Source organism: Lissotriton vulgaris, chromosome 8 (genome assembly GCF_964263255.1).
Source record: "Lissotriton vulgaris chromosome 8, aLisVul1.2, whole genome shotgun sequence".
NCBI classification, from domain to species: Eukaryota; Metazoa; Chordata; class Amphibia; order Caudata; family Salamandridae; genus Lissotriton; species Lissotriton vulgaris.
The window spans coordinates 481,401,824-481,422,557 of NC_141696.1; the positions used below are offsets into that span (position 1 = coordinate 481,401,824).

Genomic DNA, 20,734 nt, shown 5'->3' on the forward strand with positions numbered 1-20,734 from the left:
AAGGGAAAGTAAGTTTCAACTTCTATTATGGCAGTCACCAGAATACTGCTGTGATGTGGGGAGCAAGAAACTAAACACACATTGCACAGGTACCCTGCATTTGTGGAAACAAATGTGCATTTTTGTAGCATTTGATATGTTCTAGATTTCCATGATTTGCTTACGCTTGTAATATAATGGCTGGATAAATAGGAATTTTAGTATATTTTGGAAAAATCTGTCTGAAGATCTTTTGTAAAGATATGAACCCTATTAATACTGGGTAAACACCACTCCCAGTAATTGTCACCAACATTGGCACATTTTTCTTTAAGGGAAAAGGTAGTATTAACATTCATTACTAACAAGTAAGGAAGCTAAGCCTTACGACAATTGTTTCCTTGGTTCATATATATTTACTCCTCTTAAAGCAAATCACCAAGCCTCATTCTTTATCTTTCTTCCCACTCCACCCACCTCCTTCTACTCCTCTCCTTCTTTTATCAAAGTAAATGGATATCCACTACTTTAACCCTGTCTTTTTGTTCTCCTCCATTCCACCCCCTTTTGTTAATAACTACTCTTCTTTTATTAACCCCTGCTTATAACTGCCCATGCCACTTCACTTAATCATTGATTTCTCTTATTGTCGACAATCTATTCAGCCTCAGACTTCTCCTTATCTGTAAATAGATATTCATGTCTATAGTTGTTCTCTGTACAGCACATTGATATCTTCTATGGTAGTTACTCTTTATATAAATGGGTGATGAATGGGCCGGCGACATGGAGGACCCCCATTGAAATCTGGTGGATCCCCCCTGCAACACTCGGAACCCTGTAAAGGGCTGCCTCAGTCCTCGCCCCTTCTGAGGCTCCACCGGCATAAACCGGTATTGACTGACCACATGGTCTCAGGATCTAATGCTCGTTCGCTCTACTCCTGACGCCCTGCTACTCTGCGGCCTTCTTGTTTGTGCCCCAGAGTAGTAATCTTCTCTGCTAGTGCCCTGCAAATCTGCAGACCTCCTTGTTTGTGCCCCGGAGAGTGATCCTCACTGCTAGAGCCACTCCCTCAGCCTCCCTAAGCTCTCCCCTCACCCTAACAATACCCGTCTCTCTCCAGTATGGCAGGGCCTTGCCTGAATAAAAACAGAGGGCAACTTCAACACCGTCGTGTATCCTCCTAACCTCTCCAACACCGCTGCTAAAACCTTCAAACACTCCATTTTGAAAAGACACCCTGATCTCTGACCTGCACTGTAGCGCTGACAAGGACAGTCATTAATTACCTCATCTTCTACTCCAGAAAAAAATCCTAATGGCCCGCAACCATTTTGAACCTCCTTAACATACACAAATCCAGGAACATTCCGTATGGCACCAAGCTCACGATTGCGCCCTCCTTAAATTTGCGAGCTGACTTTACCATCACCTTATACAAAAACAATATTGTCCTGAACCAAGTGCCAAACAAAGACCTCAACAGATTTGCTGACCTTTGCACCACCCTCAAGAAAACCGTGCACATCCCTTATCCCTCCACGCTCCCCCAGCACGAGCTTTCGTCACCCAACACCCTCCTTCGCTCCGATGAACACAGCCAAAAGGGCGTGCGTAAAAGCCCCCGTTAAGCCCCACCAAAGATCCAAACACTCCCCCTTGCACCCCCCCTTCACCCTTTCCTATGGTGCAGACTAGACCAACTCAACCCATGCCATTTCCCACTTTGAACAGCTCTATAGGCAGTGTCACCCATATATCTGCTAGGGAATTACCCTCCACTCCCACACAACCTCCGCCACCTCCCAAGGAGACCATGCCGCCTCCCCCTTCCTCCAACCTGCGCTCCTCCCCCATACCCATAGTGACTAATACGCTAGACACCAGCTGGGCAGCGAACGCCCACCCCAATGATCCCTCGACCAGTCTGCCAAACGTGCCTAAGCCCCTCCTCTCAGGATCTGACCCAGGACGGTCTAGCCCCACAAAGACCTCAACAAATTCGCTGACCTTTTCACCACCCTCAAACACATGCACCTCATGGAAATCATTCCAGCCAAGGTTTCCCCCAATTCTAATGGCATTTTCCTCAGTGACTTCGATCTGCAATGGAATATCCTCAAGGACCCTCAGTTCAACGCCATCAAACACTTCCTGGCCGTCCAAGTCCTTACCCAAACCTGCACACTCACAACACACACAAAAGGCGCCACTCTAGATTGGATCATTGCTAAGGAATCAGCTGCCAAGCTTATCTCTATAGAACCATGCGACTGGTCTGATCATCACGCTATTACCTTCCTATTACCTGGCACCCACAAGACCAAGCTACCACAATCTGTGAATCCAAAACGTTGGATTAAAGACACAAAGAGCCTAGATCTCGTGAAACTGGCTGACTGCGAGATTGCCCGTGTTACAACTGGCTATTTCTGGTTGGCTAAGGCTGACGCCAAAGCTATGCAGAAACCACCATTCTAGTCAGGGCAAGGGAGTCACATGCCAAGATGACCCCTGCTCACCCCTTTGGTAGCTTGGCACGAGCATCAAACTATCAATGGGAGCACAGAGGGAATCAGACAGGGTCGCCCTCCACTCAAAACTAGACCTACAACAAAAGACCCTGTCGAACGGACGTCCAAATGTGTCAGTTACTCAGAAATAGAACAGTCTGAATGTACTGATAACTATTCCAATCCCTTATAGTTTATAAGGGGGTAATTCACTGCGCTGCGTCCCAATTTTTATGTTAAAAGAGGCCCAACTTCCTTGACAGAAACACAGAACAACGAATGCAACTTGTCTGACCCTTCATGGTCAGTACCAATTATCCACACCAACAATGTTGGACAAATATCTGTTTAGAAAAAATGTGTGAGAAACAAGTGACACCTCACGGAAACACCACCAACGGGGTAACTGGTATGTAAATTCCAGACAAGCCCCTGTCTCATCATCGGTAGTCACTTGATTCTCAAAGAAAATAGAAAAGAGAGTGTCCAAAACAAACAACCAAAGAAGTGTGACAAACAGTGGAAAGCAGAAGCATCTGCTAGTGACAAACACACAACATAAATCAGTGCACACAACGCAGCAACCAAATCCTTAACCCCTTCCATGCTCATGACAAGGTCAACTCGTCATGGGTGTTACCTGCGCTGTGCTTATGACGAGTTGACCTTGTCACACACAATGGTAAAATTGAAAGCTCGGCACAGTAGGGGAAAACCCCCTTGCAGCCAAGGTGTTAACCAATTTTATTCATAGGGAAAGAGGTGTGCTGTACCAATAAAAAGGCTGGTAGCTCTTCCTGCATACCAATACCTATTTAAAATGCCGACATGTTTCACTGCCACCATAGTTTTGGCAGTTTCATCAGGGCTGCACTATATGCTGCCACTCCACTCTTGGACACTTGTTCTGTGTTAACTGCCAAGGAAAAGGCACATGAAAACAATTAAAAGCATGTAAACATACTTAATGGTAGCCGTATATGCTTTGCCATATGAAACCATTATTTACCCAGAGTCAGCCTAGTTGATCATACCGGCCGCCCAGGGGTTGAAATGGATGGTGGAGTACTTCTAACGTGAGTCCTCGCCTTCACCTGGCTTTTTAGCTCTCTGATGGTGTAAACAGACCGGGTTTCCAATATTAGCAGATTAAAAGCTTATTTCGTTATTTGGAACATGAAAGAAAATACTATTTAACGCCCTCAAGGCCAACACACCCACACATATGGTCTTTCTTCATTAAGGAAAAAGAGCTGTTAAGCATCACGGCTGTTGAGAGATAGCGCACTGCCTCCCGGGGTTTTTTTACAAATGCTGTTTTTAGTATTACCCAGAACTTGTGGGGCTAAACATTCCCTCTTTTAAGGAACCTGCGTGCTCAATAGCACTGGTTGATGTTGTTTTTAATATCTCTTGGGTTATAAAAACAGCCTTCAACATTCACGCGTCTCCACTCATCTGTGGATCACAGAGTTCCAAATCATTCTTGCTCGTAGGGCCACCATAGATCGGAGTGCCATGCCATATACTTTAAACACAACCCGACCCTCTCACTGCCGAGTCGGCACACACGGGCTCAGAACGAAGATCACACAACACTCTCACATATCATATCCACTGATACATCTCACCGTGGTGTAGCATCAAATGCGCCTCATCTCGTTCACGGCGAGTGTTTGACGGACTAATATTGGAAACCCAGTCTGTTTACACCATCAGGGAGCTAAAAAGCTAGGTGAAGGCGAGGACTCCCGTTAGGAGTACTCCACCATCCGTTTCAACCGCTGGGCGGCCGGTATGATCAACTAGGCTGACTCTGGGTAAATAATGGTTTCATATGGCAAAGCATATACGGCTACCATTAAGTATGTTTACATGCTTTTAATTGTTTTCATGTGCCTTTTCCTTGGCAGTTAACACAGAACAAGTGTCCAAGAGTGGAGTGGCAGCATATAGTGCAGCCCTGATGAAACTGCCAAAACTATGGTGGCAGTGAAACATGTTGGCATTTTAAAGAGGTAATGGTATGCAGGAATAGCTACCAGCCTTTTTATTGGTACAGCACACCTCTTTCCCTATGAATACAATTGGTTAAGGGATTGGTTGCTGTGTTGTGTGCACTGATTTATGTTGTGTGTTTGTCACTAGCAGATGCTTCTGCTTTCCACTGTTTGTCACACTTCTTTGGTTGTTTGTTTTGGACACTCTCTTTTCTATTTTCTTTGAGAATCAAGTGACTACCGATGATGAGACAGGTGCTTGTCTGGAAATTACATACCAGTTACCCCGTTGGTGTTGTTTCCGTGAGGAGTCACTTGTTTCTCACACATTTTTTCTAAACAGATATTTGTCCAACATTGTTGCTGTGGATAATTGGTACTGACCTTGAAGGGTCAGACAAGTTGCATTTGTTGTTCTGTGTTTCTGTCAAGAAAGTTGGGCCTCTTTTAACATAAACATTGGGACGCAGCACAGTGAATTACCCGCTTATAAACTATAAGGGATTGGAATAGTTATCAGTACATTCAGACTGTTCTATTTCTGAGTAACTGACACATTTGGACGTCTGTTCGACAGGGTCTTTTGTTGTAGGTCTAGCTTGGCACGAGCAGACAGGCCTATCCCGGAGGCAATGTGTAAAGCATTGCGCAGGCACACAACAGCAACAACATCCTAGGCACACCACAAAAGGAACTCCACACAAGTTTATATAAAAATAACTTTTGTATTGTCAAAACACATCAGATAGTAATCACACAATATACATTGTGCCAACTGGCACGGGCAATATTCACAAGGGATTATTTACATCAGGACAGGGCCACGTGGGCCACTGTCAGAATCAGCACTTAGTAGAACTAGAAATACTGTTAGAAATAGCACTTTGAACATATAGCAATCAGAAGTTTCACACATGATGCATAGAGCATTCAGAGGTGCAGGAAAGACACATGATGTATAAACATACATTCAGCGGTGTAAGAACAAGGCACATGACTCATCAAAACACATTCAGAGGTACCGGAGAAACACATGAGGTCTAAAACATTCAGAGGTGTAAGGGAAGGAAAACACATGCTGCATAAAAACATTCAGAGGTGTAGGTAAGACACATAATGCATAAAACACATTCAAAGGTGTCACAGGAAAACACATGATGCATAATAACATTCAGAGGTGCCAGAACATAACTCAATAGCGCAAAAACACATGATGCCTAAAAACATTCAGAGGTGTAAGATCAAGGTGCGTAATCATATTAAATGCATTACATTTCCTAGCACCACATCACATTGCGCAAAAACTCACATTAGGCAATTACCATCATCACATAGCAGGTAACCACATTGCGCAAAATCACCTTTAGGGCCTTGCGCCCTATTCAACTATCAGCCCCCCAGGGCCAACTGGCCATTCAATAAAGGGACTAAAGAGCCCTGTGTCCAGAATGTCAGAGTGCACTGCCATGCAGCGCCAGTCAGGGGTGCGCCACTGGCGCAAAACCTAAACGTTGCAGGTGCCCACTACTTGCTGGGCACCTGGGAACATCACAGGGCCTAAATGTTGCAGCTGGCACTAAGTACTGCGCTGCTGTAAAAGGCCTGGCACCACTGTGCCATCTCTGTCCCACACAGGGACTCTCTCTCCAATTGCGCCTAAACGGTGCAGCTGCCCACTGGGCAGCTGGAGACAAAACTGCGACAGGGCTTTCACTAGCCCTCAGGACAAATCTGCGCTTCTGTTGGAGCCCCACAGGCTCTGACACTCTGCACACGTTGGAGCCACACAGGCTCTGACACCACACATGTGGGAGCCACACAGGCTCTGACACCACACATGCCCAAATGTTGGAGTCCCCCTCTGTGGACTCTGAATTCATAATGCCCCCTGAGCCCCTCGTGGACTCTGAAGAAGAAACGCCCTCACGAGCCTCTTTGGGCTCGCAACTTAAGGAAGGCCTGGAGCCTCTCTGAGCTCCGAGTAAAGAAATGCCCCCGTGGAGCCCTCATGGGCTTGAGAACAAGATGCCAAACACTGCCCCTGAGGCCCTCCGGGCTCGAGTGACCAAATGCCCCTTACACTGGAGAACCGTAGTAGCACTCACCGGGACTCCTGGGGCGGATGCTTCTCCTTGCGCTGCGTCTCCCGGCGGCCAGGGCGTCCTCTTTGCCGCAGGCTCTCCCTTCAGGTCCGCAGGCAGTCCGGGGCTCTTCCTTGTACTCGGGAGCCCCTAGACCGGACACGGTAGGCTGCTTCCGGCTTCCCCAGCACAGGAGCGCGGGTGGGCTCCCGTCCGCTTCCTGTTCCGCAAAATGGCCGCACTCCGGTTTCCGTCCAGCGGCCCCGCCCACAGTTAGGCGGGACGCGGCGGAGGCGGCAATCCTCGAACGCGGCTCGACCCGCGTGAATTTAAACAAACTTGCGGGCAAAGCCGCGGGGTGGGCACCCGTGCAAGTTTAAACAAGCACAGGCACCTCCATCACGCGTGGCAGCACCCGTGATTCCTCATAAATCCCAAGCCATAATGCAGGGTGGACACCTGCCTGGTACACAAACCGCGCTCAAGCGCTTAGGGGTAAAATCAAGCGCTCCCAGGCGCTAGTGAAGCATAAAGCGCTCTCCAGCACTAGGGGCCAAAAGGAAGCGCTCCCAATGCGCTAGAAGGACAGATAAAGCGCTCCCAGGCGCTATAACAGCAGAAAAAGCGCTTCCAGGCGCTGTAGGCTATAATAAGCCTTGGCAAAAGCAAGAAAAAGTTCCCAGGAGTCTGCAAGCAGGGGACCACAGGCAAAGGTCCCCTGGGAAAGTCCATCAGTCTCCAAGTCCATCAGGTATCCAGGGGCTGGGCAGGGCCCAGGGAGGCAAACCTTCCCCTGGGCCCAAGCAGCAGCACGCCCCTGGCAGGATTCAAGTCAGAAGCAAGAACATTTTGGAAGGGGACACAGCCCCTTTTTATACAGTGAATTCCTTTCTCTAAAGGTGCAGGGTGGGGGAAAAACCAGGCGCAGCTGGTTTGGGAGCCCTCTTGATGATCTCAGCCACCCCTCCCATTCACTTGTCAGGCTAGGATCATCAGTCGCACCACAGGGGGCGGAGCCAGCATTGTGTAGGGGAAAACCCAGCCCCATTCAGGAACCAGGTGCACTCCTCCCCTCACATCAGCATGTTAATCTCAACACTCACCACTGGGCAGACCCATCCAGACATCCTGGAGCCAGGCTCCAGCCAATCACGTGTCAGCACACTCACTACACACGCACATCCATCTCTAGAAGTGGCACTTCCACACTAGACACATTCATGCCGCATACATCATTACGCAGCATTCAATCTCACGAGTCCGCACATACCAAACTCGAGCCTGCGCTCCCCACACATCAGGAACTACCATGTCACACATATTCCCCATGCATTCCTATGGGAAGGCAGGTCACTCACCACACATACACAGAGAGCTCACGCACTTTACACTGTACCACAGTGAAAAAGTGCGCAGAGGCCTAAAATCATCAACACCAGGTTCCAGAAACAGGCTAGGAAAAAGCTAAATGTGTCTGGGTGAACCTGCAAAAAGGGCCAGGTCCAACACAACCCCCTTCCAGCCAAAACGCAGGGTAGACCAATCACTCCACTGATGAGTTTCCCTGCTTTGGGCGATAAAACACGGACTCTGGCTCGCACGGCAGGGACACCCTCCGGTTTTTCACCACTCTGAACCCACATGTATTTCTCTCAACAAGAGCTCTCTGGCACGACTAGGATACCCCTCTGGTACTCTCTAGTCATCCACGACCAGGACCAGGCCCTAGGCCATCCAAATGTCACAGGTCCTGACCAATCCACAGAGTGGGGGGCAGTAACCCCTGGCACACAATAGCCATTCTCCACTCTCCCTCTCAGGGTAGCTACAACTACCACTGATCCTTCAACCTAGGGACCATACCATCAGGCTGACCAGAGGTCACGGGCAAGAATGCCCCACCCTACCTCTAAATCTGGGGTTCTGCACCCTCCCAGGGAAGCACCCACCAGAATACAACTCTCCCACCAGATCAGGACCTCACTCCATCAACTGGTCTACCACCTGGGATTTACCTTCCGGCTACCGGGGTCAGAGGCGAGGATTCCCTCCCTCTGCACCCCCTTCCAGTTCCATGATCACAGGGTGAGTCCCAGTATGTCTCAGGCTAGACAGAGCACATGCCAGCGGCTTATCAGCGACACACTTTCCTCCAGAACTCCCTATCACAGGGTGATTCTCAGTATGTCCCAGCCTAGACAGAGCACACGCCAACGGCGTATCAGCGACACACTTTCCTCCCAACTGTTCAGGACCCTTATCACAGATGCTCTTCCCTCCAGGTCAGGCTACCTGAACCTGGCCTCCCCCCTCCTCGGGGAACGACCTCCAGAGGCCCCACAAATGGTCAAGCACTCTGGACGGTCAAATGTCCAGCAAACCAGGACTTCACGGGGAGCACGCATACCCCCCCCCCGAAGGTGACACATAACTACTGTGTCTTGTGACAGTCTGCCTGGCTCTAATCTCGCGACCTCCTGCCCACCTGACAGGGCGCAGAGATCCCCCAGGACAGAAGTGGCATCACCATGGTCACTCACTAGTGGCCCAGCCCTTCTGGCTGGCCCCTGACCCACTGGTTCCTCCACTGGGGACTCTTTCCCCCTCTCACTCCTCAACCAGGCCTTCTGCACCCTCCACTTAGTAGCGGTACTGCCCAATAATAGGACCGCCGGAGTTCTGGTTACAGAAACTCCTCATCCTCTAGACACAGGAAGATCCTCCTCAAATGACCTGTAAGTACAGCCTAGGCCCCTGACCTGGCGCTCCCTTAGGGAACCCTCCAGGCCCTGAGTCAGGGTTTGCCAGACATCCACCTTCTTGTCCAGTGCCTCTGCAGGACCTCCTGCACACCACCAGAGGTACACCTCATGTGCAAGCTCCTTTTTAAAAAAAAAACTCACACCAACTCCTCCAGTTCAACACACCACTCATCCACACACTCCCCCTCCAGACTGGTGAGACAGTTCCTCACTGCCCCTGACTCTCAACCTGTACCCCTCTTACTGAGCACCAGGCACCACACTCTGGGAACTGGGAATGGGACTTCATGCACTGGACACATTTTAGCTGCTGCCACTGGATCCTACCATACTGGGGAATCCAGACACACACACTACACTCAGGGGATAACCACCCTCCTGAGCAAGCCATTTCTCCTCCACACTCCCTCTCTTCCATCTACCCACACAGGGACAGGAACAGGGATTGGGTACTGGACCCAGCAAGGGATTCCTTATCTATGGGAACCTCTCCCTCTACTGGCGTCCCGCCCTGTAATTTTCTCTCATCTGCCACTAAACGTAAAAGCGCAGGAACACCATCTGAAAATGACACTCCTGAGGAGAAACAAAATCACAAACAATAATCCCAAACATGTGACTATCTAAAAAATGCAGAGTTTTGTAATGTAGCCAGCTGTCGCTGTGGCACTGCGCAAACACAAGTCCTAATCCTCACCGCTGTCCAACAATGTTTGAACTGGCTATTTCTGGTTGGCTAAGGCTGACGCCAAAGCTATGCAGAAAGCACCATTCTAGTCAGGGCAAGGGAGTCACACGCCAAGATAACCCCTGCTCACCCCCTTGGTAGCTTGGCTCGAGCAGACAGGCCTATCCTGGAGGCAATGTGTAAAGCATTTGCGCACACACACAACAGCAACAACATCCTAGGCACACCACAAAAGGAACTCCACACAAGGTTATATAAAAATAACTTTTGAATTGTCAAAACACATCGGATAGTAATCACACAATATACATTGCGCCAACTGGCACGGGCAATATTCACCAGGGATTATTTACATCAGGACAGGGCCACGTGGGCCACTGTCAGAATCCGCACTTAGTAGAACTAGAAATACTGTTAGAAATAGCACTTTGAACATATAACAATCAGAAGTTTCACACATGATGCATAGAACATTCAGAGGTGTAGGAAAGACACATGATGTATAAACATACATTCAGCGGTGTAAGAACAAGGCACATAACGCATCAAGACACATTCAGTGGTACCGGAGAAACACATGATGCCTAAAACATTCAGAGGTGTAAGGGAAGGAAAACACATGATGCATAAAAACATTCAGAGGTGTAGGTAACACACATAATGCATATAACACATTCAGAGGTGTCACAGGAAAACACATGATGCATAAAAACATTCAGAGGTGCCAGAACATAACTCAATAGCGCAAAAACACATGATGCCTAAAAACATTCAGAGGTGTAAGATCAAGGTGCGTAATCATATTAAATGCATTACATTTCCTAGCACCACATCACATCGCGCAAAAACTCACATTAGGCAATTACCATCATAACTTAGCAGGTAACCACATTGCGCAAAATCACCTTTAGTGCCTTGCGCCCTATTCACCTATCAGCACCCCCGGCCAACTAGCCATTCAATAAAGGGACTAAAAAGCCCTGTGTCCAGAATGTCGGGGCGCGCTGCCATGCAGGGCCAGTCAGGGGTGCGCCACTGGCGCAAAACCTAAACGTTGCAGGTGCCAACTATTTGCTGGGCGCCTGGGAACATCGCAGGGCCTAACCGTTGCAGCTGGAACTAAGTGCTGCGCAGCTGTAAAAGGCCTGGCACCACTGTGCCATCTCTTGCCCACACAGGGACTCTCTCTCCAATTGCGCCTAAACGGTGCAGCTGCCCACTATTTGCTGGGCAGCTGGAGACAAAACTGCGACAGGGCTCTCACTAGCCCTCAGGACACATCTGCGCTTCTGTTGGAGCCCCACAGGCTCTGACACTCTGCACACGTTGGAGCCACACAGGCTCTATGTGGGAGCCACACAGGCTCTGACACCACACATGTCCAAATGTTGGAGTCTCCCCTCTGGGGACTCGGAATACATAATGCCCCCTGAGCCCCTTGTGGGCTCTGAAGAAGAAACGCCCCCACGAGCCTCTCTGGGCTCGCAACTTAAGGATGGCCTGGAGCCTCTCTGGGCTCCGAGTAAAGAAATGCCCCCGTGGAGCCCTCATGGGCTTGAGAACAAGATGCCATCACTGCCCCTGAGCCCCTCCGGGCTCGAAATGACCAAATGCCCCTCACACTGGAGAACCGGAGCAGCACTCACCGGGACTCCTGGGGCGGATGCTTCTCCTCGCGCTGCGTCTCCCGGCGGCCAGGACGTCCTCTTTGCCGTGGGCTCTCCCTTCAGGTCAGCAGGCAGTCCGGGGCTCTCCCTTGTACTCGGGAGCCCCGGGGCCGGACACGGTAGGCTGCTTCCGGCTTCCCCAGCACAGGAGCGCGGGGTGGGCTCCCGTCCGCTTCCTGTTCCGCAAATAGACGCACTTCTGCTTCCGTCCAGCGGCCCCGCCCACCATCAGGCGGGCGGCGGACGCGGCAATCCTCGAACGCGACTCGACCCGCATGAATTTAAACTAGCTTGCGGGGTGGGCACCCGTGCAAGTTTAAACAAGCACAGGCACCTCCATCACGCGGGGCGGTACCCACGATTCCTCAAAAACCCCAAGCCATAATGCAGGGTGGACACCTGCCTGGAACACAAAGCGCTCTCAAGCGCTTAGGGGTAAAATCAAGCGCTCCCAGGCGCTAGTGAAGCATAAAGCGCTCTCCAGCACTAGGGGCCAAAAGGAAGCGCTCCCAAGGCGCTAGAAGGACAGATAAAGCGCTCCCGGGCGCTATAACAGCAGACGAAGCGCTTCCAGGCGCTGAAGGCTATAATAAGTCTTGGCAAAAGCAAGAAAAAGTTCCCAGGAGTCTGTAAGCAGGGGACCACAGGCAAAGGTCCCCAGGGAAAGTCCATCAGTCTCCAAGTCCATCAGGTATCCAGGGGCTGGGCAGGGCCCAGGGAGGCAAGCCTTCCCCTGGACCCAAGCAGCAGCACGCCCCTCGCAGGATTCAAGTCTGAAACAAGAACATTTTGGAAGGGGACACAGCCCCTTTTTATACAGTGAATTCCTTTGTCTAAAGGTGCAGGGTGGGGGAAAAACCAGGCGCAGCTGGTTTGGGAGCCCCCTTGATGATCTCAGCCACCCCTCCCATTCACTTGTCAGGCTAGGGTCATCAGTCGCACCACAGGGGGCGGAGCCAGTATTGTGTGGGGAAAACCCAGCCCCATTCAGGACCCAGGTGCACTCCTCCCCTCACATCAGCATGTTAATCTCAACACTCACCACTGGGCAGACCCATCCAGACATCCTGGAGCCAGGCTCCAGCCAATCACGTGTCAGCACACTCACTACACACGCACACCCATGTCTAGAAGTGGCACTTCCACACTAGACAAATTCATGCCGCATACATCATTACGCAGCATTCAATCTCACGAGTCCGCACATACCAAACTCGAGCCTGCGCTCCCCACACATCAGGAACTACCATGTCACACATATTCCCCATGCATTCCTATGGGAGGGCAGGTCACTCACCACACATACACAGAGAGCTCACGCACTTTACACTGTAGCACAGTGAAAAAGTGCGCGGAGGCCTAAAATCATCAACACCAGGTTCCAGAAACAGGCTAGGAAAAAGCAAAAAGTTTCGGGGTGAACCTGCCAAAAGGGCCAGGTCCAACAGCCCGCCTGTAGGTCCACCGCCACAAGACCTAAACAAAATTTGGAATGACTAGCAAAGAGAGGCACCTATTAAACAGCATATAATATGCAACCAAATGACAATGATATTTCTTTGGAGACTTGATGTTCAACATACTTGATGATCTTGCCCCGCTAAAGCTAAAAAGAACCCAAATCAAAGACAGAAACCCCTGGTTCAACGGATCCCTCAACAATGAAAGGAGAACCCTCCGGCCGACAGAAAGAAACTGGAGACAGCACCCCTCAGCCTCCCACTTAAAACTTCTCTGTCAGACCAGAAAGGCCTATAATAGGAACATCCCCAATACCAAAATTATAATTCTTCAGATCAGAACTGGAGAATAGCAAGAACAGACCCTGCAAGCTCTTTGAAATGGTCAAACACCAATCTAATAAACTGGCTAAAACCTACAAAGAAGCCCCTAAATCTCTAATAACATGTGAGGAACTGACAAAATGACTGCCTAGGAAACAAACTTAGATCCGCTACCTACTCCCAACCCCCTCCGGACCTGCCTCATCTCTCTGTGCTGCCTCCCCAGACATCACCAAAAAACAAAGCGCACTGTTCCAACTTCAAAGTATATGAGGACCATTCTGCCTCTGAAATTATATCCTCCTTAAACCCAACAACCACTTTAATGACCCACTCCCCTCCAACTGTTTGGCCGCTGTTTCCCAATCTATTATTCCTATTTGGACTGCAATAACCAACGCCTCCCTTCTACTGGGGATCGATACCTGACTCTCTAAAAGCCGGTCAAGTCATCCCCATCTTAAAAAAACCTACGCTGAATCTTGCCTCTCCAGACAACTTTAGACCTATATCCAATATCCCACACCTAGCGAAAGTTCTGGAGAAATGTGTACAACTTCAACTGAGCCAACACTTCACCAACTTCAGCCTACTAGACGATTTCCACTCTGGATTCAGGCCTGGGCACAGCACTGAAAACACCATTCTTCTTATCGTGGATGATGCTCTCCAAGTCCTTGACCAAGTCAAAACCTGTCTCCTAATCCTTTTAGATCTATTCTCCGATTTCGATAGGTCAGCCCAGAGAAACATCTCGAACGTCTCAAACTCAGGATGGGACTGGATGGCTCTGTGCTGGAAAGGTTAAGATCCTTCCTCCAGAACCGCTCCCAGAGATTCTTAATCAATGGTAATCTAGCCGCTCCCTCTCCGATTATGGTCGCAGTACCCCAAGGATCCACCATTTCCCCTACCCTCTTCCATCTTTCCCTCGAACCGCTAGCAGAAGTACTACGCATCTCCCACATGTATGCCGATGACACCCAGATCTATATCAAAATCTCTTCTCGGGAGGAGATCTTTTCCCTGAATGAGGCCGTGAAGTTGACTGTCCAATTGCTCACCTCCAACCAGCTCAAACTAAATGCACACAATACAGAATTCCTTCTATCCTCCCCACCCAACCCTGACATTCGGAAATGGTTTAAGTCAATAACAGCCCTAAACTGCCCAGCGACCATAGTGGACTCTGTCAAATCCCTTGGAATAACCCTGGATAGAAGCTTGAATATACGTGACCACATCAACTCGATGGCCAAAACCGCCAGGTTTTACCTGAGCTTTCTAAGAAAACTAAAACATTTCCTTGACACTCCCGACCTAAAAATGGCAGTCCAGGCACTAGTTATCACCAGACTCTAATATGGATGCTCTACCCTTTCTGGCCTACCCAAGATCTCCCTGGCCCCCCTAAAAACCTGCCTCAATGCCGCCGCCAGACTCCTAAATGGTTCTAAAAAATTTGACCACATCTGAAATCTCTGAACAGGCTTCCTCTTGAAGCCAGAATCCAACTTAAACTGGCATGTATCACCCACAAGGCTCTATACACGAAATTCCCTGCATTTCTCGCCCAGAAACTCGTGGTGTCTGGAGGAGCAAGAAACTCCAGGACTTCCAGAGACCTCTTGTTTCAGCCTCCGCGCTTTTGAAAGGAAAAAAACTATAGTCATGCGCTGTGGCCACACCAAGAATCTGGAACTCATTCCCGCCCGCCATTAGAAGAATTCTGTCTGTCACGTTTTAAAAAGGAAGCCAAAACTTTCCTAATGGGCAAATTTCTCTCATAATTTTTGCATTGCACTCATCTTCAGCAACCTTGTTTTTATTCGATTACTACTACACCTTGGACTGACCGAATGCTTTCCACCCGGGACCTCATGGCAATCCACCCTTATATTTGTGGACCTTCATTCTTGTAAAATGTGTGTACTTGTTTTTATCCTAAATGTTCCACCCCCCTACCTAAGTCTTATTTATATACAGCCTGTTAACCCTGTAAAGCGCTAACGGTTCAATTCTGCGCTCTATAAAACACTAATAAACTAAAGAACCCTCAACATTTTCTCAGCCATTAATGCTCTATGTACAGATGGTTGCACATTGCCCACACCAATAAAAGACTGGGCTCCAACCAACCTACAATTCAGCAGGTTCAACTAAAGCTATCTCTGAATACAACAAAATCTTCATCCAGCAGTGCCAGAGATCCTTCATATTTAGAACCCATCATCAAACTTTAGTGCTTGGGAAGAATAGCTTTAAAGGATTTAATATCTAAATTCGCAATCACGTAGCAAAGTAGTAGCCATCTCTACAATTACTAATGCCAGTACTTGTCTATGTGTGGAAACTGTAACCTTGCAGGCTCTGTATGGTGCTCTGCAGAGCCTTGATAGAGGTGACACCAGTTTAATGATTCTGCTGGACCTCTCATTGGTCTTTGATATTGTTCACCACATGATCCTGGACCTCAGGGATAGGTAAATCAATTCTGATCTTCCTCATCCTTCCTAAGCATAAAGTCCCATTCATTCAGATAAAGCACAGTGGTCTCGCCAGGTATCTCAAGGATTGTATGTCTCCCACATTTAAAAAAAAAATCTCATTTGAAACACTGATATCAGGAGATTGGGGATGACCATCAACGAGGATGAAATCCAGCTATACCATAAGTTAGTATCGTTGGACCACATGAACGTGCTAAAGTCTTTCTGAGAAAACTAGAAAATTATTCTGACTAAAGCCAAACGGAATGTTAATGCTTCACATACAAGCAGCCTCCCACACCATGCAGTGTGAAATTGCGGCTTAAAAAACAAACATTTATTTGGATGTTAGACCAGGCTTTGTACTGTTTGCCAGATCCTTATTTTTCATCAGTGTATCTTGTTTGAACAACCCTGCAAGTCCAGGTGCCAAAAATAACCTTAACTGCTTGTAACCAGTATCAACTATGTTGGGGGTGGGGAGATGGGGGGGTTGCTAAACATCACCTTCCACCAAGTTGTGCATCCTATGGCCCTCTTGCAATTTAAGATGTGAATACTTATGTGGCTGAAATTCTGCACTATGTGGCTTGACAGAGAATCAGAAGGAAAGAATGCAACCATATCTTTCATATTGAAGTTGGCATGCCTGGATTTTAACTCTAATTCCGACTATCATATGAAGGTACAGTGTAAGGTTCTACACCCTAATTGACCATCGTTCCTCCATGAAAAACTTGTTTGACCAGGTCGCACAAAAATACTTAAATAAATAAGTGATTCCGTTTTTTTATATAATGACCTATCCTTAGCACTAAAGAATTCATTGGCTACAGCCATGAGCTCCTTCGATTTCAGAGTACGATTTGAAATTGTGATTGGGTAAGCTTCTGTTCAAGAATACGTTGAATCCTTTGTGCTCATGGAATAGACTGAAATATTTATTTATGCAACCTGTTGCAGAAAAGGTCACGCTGGGGATGTTGCTGGAGGCTATGGCATAAGCTATGTTGCCAACGTTTGCTTCACCAGGTCTCTTTATAATTAGTCCCTTACTTACTCAATAATAGTCCGTTAGAAAAATAAGCTAGTAAAATTTTTAGATAAAGTATTAAGAGATTTAGGCCTAGTTTAGATTTCGGTGAACGGGTACTCCATCACAAACGTGAGCGATATTCCGTCCGCCCTATTATAAGTGCATTATATCATAATGCTCTTATAATACGGCTACGGGATATTGGTCACGTTCGTGATGGACCACCCTCCGCCAAACTCGAAATCAAGCTCTTCGTCTGTGAACAATGGTGTTCTATGTAGCAAGATTTATTTGTGTAGTGTATTTGGGGTTTGGGGACCTATAGCCATGTTTTGCAGTTTGTAAGAGTGTAAAGTGATTCGAAAAATGCACTAATTGTTCTCAAGACAAGTTCCCAATTATCATACTTAGTGTTGTGGAAGCAACAATAGCACATAGTGCTCCCAATTCCTGTAGAGTGATCACCGAGAGAGTGTGAAGGGATGCTAAAGAACTTGACATGTTAGAAGTTGTTCTAGCTGTTACCAAAAATTGCCTTAAAGTGAAGTCTTTATCTTACTGGTTACCCATTTTCTCTCATCGTTGTCCTTCCCTATTGTTCCTGGTCATTACTTGGACAAGGGGGTGGTAGAGTTCAAATATGTTATTTTAGATTGAGTTTAGATTTAACAATATCATATTACTCATAATAATATATTATAACAATGGTGGGGAGGCATTTTTTAGAATGGAGGCTACCCATGGGTGAATTGTAAAGCATTATAGTTTGTGACTATCGGCCAATAAAAAAATTCATTTTTTAAAAAAATTGTTCCTGTGAAGATGGGTGGCTTTCAGTGGATTTATTATTAAGGTTTCTGACCTATTCCTTTATATGCTGTTTACACTTCATTCCATCATAATTATACCCGCATTCTTGGTATTGTTTTGTTTTTGGTGCATCACAGACAAAAACAGGAAAGGAGAAGATGCACAATTGTTTTCTGATGATGTGGTCTTTTTGTATGAATTATCACCTACGCCTGAGCAAAGAGATTTAGCTGAAAGTCTTCAGCTGCCTCCCACTTTCTTCTGCTACAAGAGCAGACCGCATTATGAAAGTGACGACGATCACGATGGTAAGCTAACATTATCAGTTGTAAATCATTTAATTTCAATAGTTGTCTTGAAAGGAACAAACTCCTTTTGGCAAATTCTACTTCACCAGTGAGGAAAATGTTAAGATTATACATATCCTTTTTAATCTTCTGTCAGATTGCCACCATAATATTTTTAGCACTGTAAACTGTGTTCTAACTTAAATTGGAAAAAATGTCAGAAAGGATGCAGCCCCTCCTGCTAGGTAGCGTTGACTCCTAAGCAATAGTATCCATATCTCTTCCGTCCGTTATTTCTTTCCTCTTTATGTTGTGATTATTCTTTCATCGTTTTTGTTTCTCTGTTCTGCAGTGGCATTGTTTTTACTACGTCCTCATTGTTTGTAGTTTCATGTGATACTAATGTCACATGGAAGTATAGGCTTTTCCAGTCTCTATCAGTCTGCACAGCAAGCAAAGTTGTGACTGTGTTCAAAACATTTCAGTACAAGTGAAGAGTTGTGAAGCTCTTAGAGTCCCATTACTGCCTGGCATTCGTGCCCTTTCCATTTACTCCTCTACACCTAGAGTTTGTCATACGGGGGTACAGTAACTCTTGGGGACAGAGTTAATGGTGATTACGACTAGAATTCTGAGCAACTACTTGGAGAATCAGTAATTCTGGGTATTATTACCACAATAATTTCTCATTTTGCCCCACACTTTCACCTTGAGAAATTACTGGGTGAAAGTAAACTGATCTGCAGTGTTTTGCCCTGATCTTCTGATTGAGATCAAGCTGACAACTTATGTTACCTTCCACATCGGATATGCCTGGCCACTCATAATAAGGGCTTTAATTACCAGTCAAATGTATAAACTGTAGTTCTTTTGCAGGCATAGCAGTTCTCATATTGGATTCTTAAATGAGATAATTTTGAGTTTTACCGAACTTAGACTACAGAAACAGTCCAGAGACGCACAGCAAGGGCCTCCCTTCTGGTTCATATAGTCATGGATGCCCTCCTTGTTTGAGTAATAAAATATATATAGGTCTCGGGGAAATAATTTTTCCACACACCTGTTTAGCACATTGCCAGTTTTTGCACTAATAAAAACCCCAGTCTCCTTTCTATGTTTTTCTCTCTCACCCCATGAAAGGGCTTACGTTATTTTGGATTCACTGTCTATTATATTGAGCCACTCTTGGCCATGGACCATTTTTGCTTCTCATCAGGTTGAAGATTTAATTGATCAGTCCCAAAGTGACCCAGAAATATTCCTATAGAAGAAAAATAATAAAGATGCAACATTGAGACCATTAGTAACTGAAAAACTCCAAACACCGTTTTTTCCATATATGCGAGTGCTTAAACAGTGTAAAATCCAAGAGAAAGATCTTGCCTATGTCACAGCCTGTCACCTGACTGTTTGCATTTATACACAGCACACTCATACCAACACATACATACACAACACATGCTTTCTCCACACATATGCACTCCAACCACAACACTGCATGTCCACTGATACCACCCCTTTAAATCTACGTAGGTTAAGAAGGAAGACTGCTTGAGCACCCTGTAGGTCACTGTGTCTCTAATGAGTTGAGTCATGCTTATCATGGAGATGACTTACACTGATCCTGATGAAAGCAGGTTGAAGAAGAAACCCAGTGAATGAAAGTACCCAACGTTAATAGTGGTCTTCAAGGCGAACCTTTTTCTCACTAATGTGACTGTAATAATAAAGGTACTTACCATTCATAACAATATGTTTGCTGCATGTATTGGTATGAATAGACCTACACTGCATAATCCTGCCCTCTAGTGTTGGGCTCGGACTTGTACAACTTGTTTTTCTTCGAAAAAATTGTTAAAATCCCAAGTATAGTGACTCCTCCTATGACTGGTACTGCGTACGGACATCAGCTCCATTGTTACAGTGTTCTCTTCCGCCTTCGGGCATGTGTTGCTTGAAGCTCTGAGTTGAAGCCGCATGGCACTCCACATCGGGGCCTTCCAGTACTTCCACCCCAATTGGCAACAAACAATCACATTTGTTACTGTCTTTTCAACTCTGTCCTGGTTCCTTGCCCATGATATCTTTGATGCTTCATTCGGTGCCTCGGACACTTCTCCTCTGTCACCCTCTCGAGAATGTGCATGCCATAATGCAAAGGTCCCTTTTCCAGCACTGTTCAGAGTGTCACTTCAAGTACTCCTAGCAAGATCACCATTCGGTCTGTAAACTCTGCTTGTTCCCGAAGCATGGGGAGAGCTCCTGACCTGCCTTCCTTGTGTTCCAGTACAAGAAAACCTTTAGGAACCGACTCAATCGACGCCTCTCTCGATGCAAGATGGCACGTCGGTGAGATAAGAACACCCCCAACATCTTCGGAGAGGATGTTGAAGGGGAAATGGGTGCCTTTGCCAACCAACTAGCATCTGTAGTCCGGAGTAGAGTTCTCAACTGGGCTCCGATGCCGAAGATCAACCACTCCTACAGGACTTATGCCTGATCACGTCGGCCATGAGTACTATTACTGTATCCCACCGCCAAAAACAATCGGTCAACCATCTCCCCCTCAGGGGGTCGAGCATCAAGCACAATACTCGCTCAACATCCTTCTGGGCTGCCACTACATCCAAGCCAT

At 47.2% G+C, this 20,734-nt stretch overlaps 1 protein-coding gene across 1 annotated transcript in view; it reads left to right on the top strand.

Moving 5' to 3' along the window:
• Positions 1–20,734, top strand: part of LOC147697214 (E3 SUMO-protein ligase RanBP2-like) — a 485,030-nt gene that overhangs the window by 271,956 nt on the left and 192,340 nt on the right. The window contains exon 21 of the mRNA XM_086934287.1: positions 17,950–18,120. Coding sequence (XP_086790413.1) covers positions 17,950–18,120 — 171 coding nt within the window. The remainder of the gene's footprint in view (positions 1–17,949; positions 18,121–20,734) is intronic.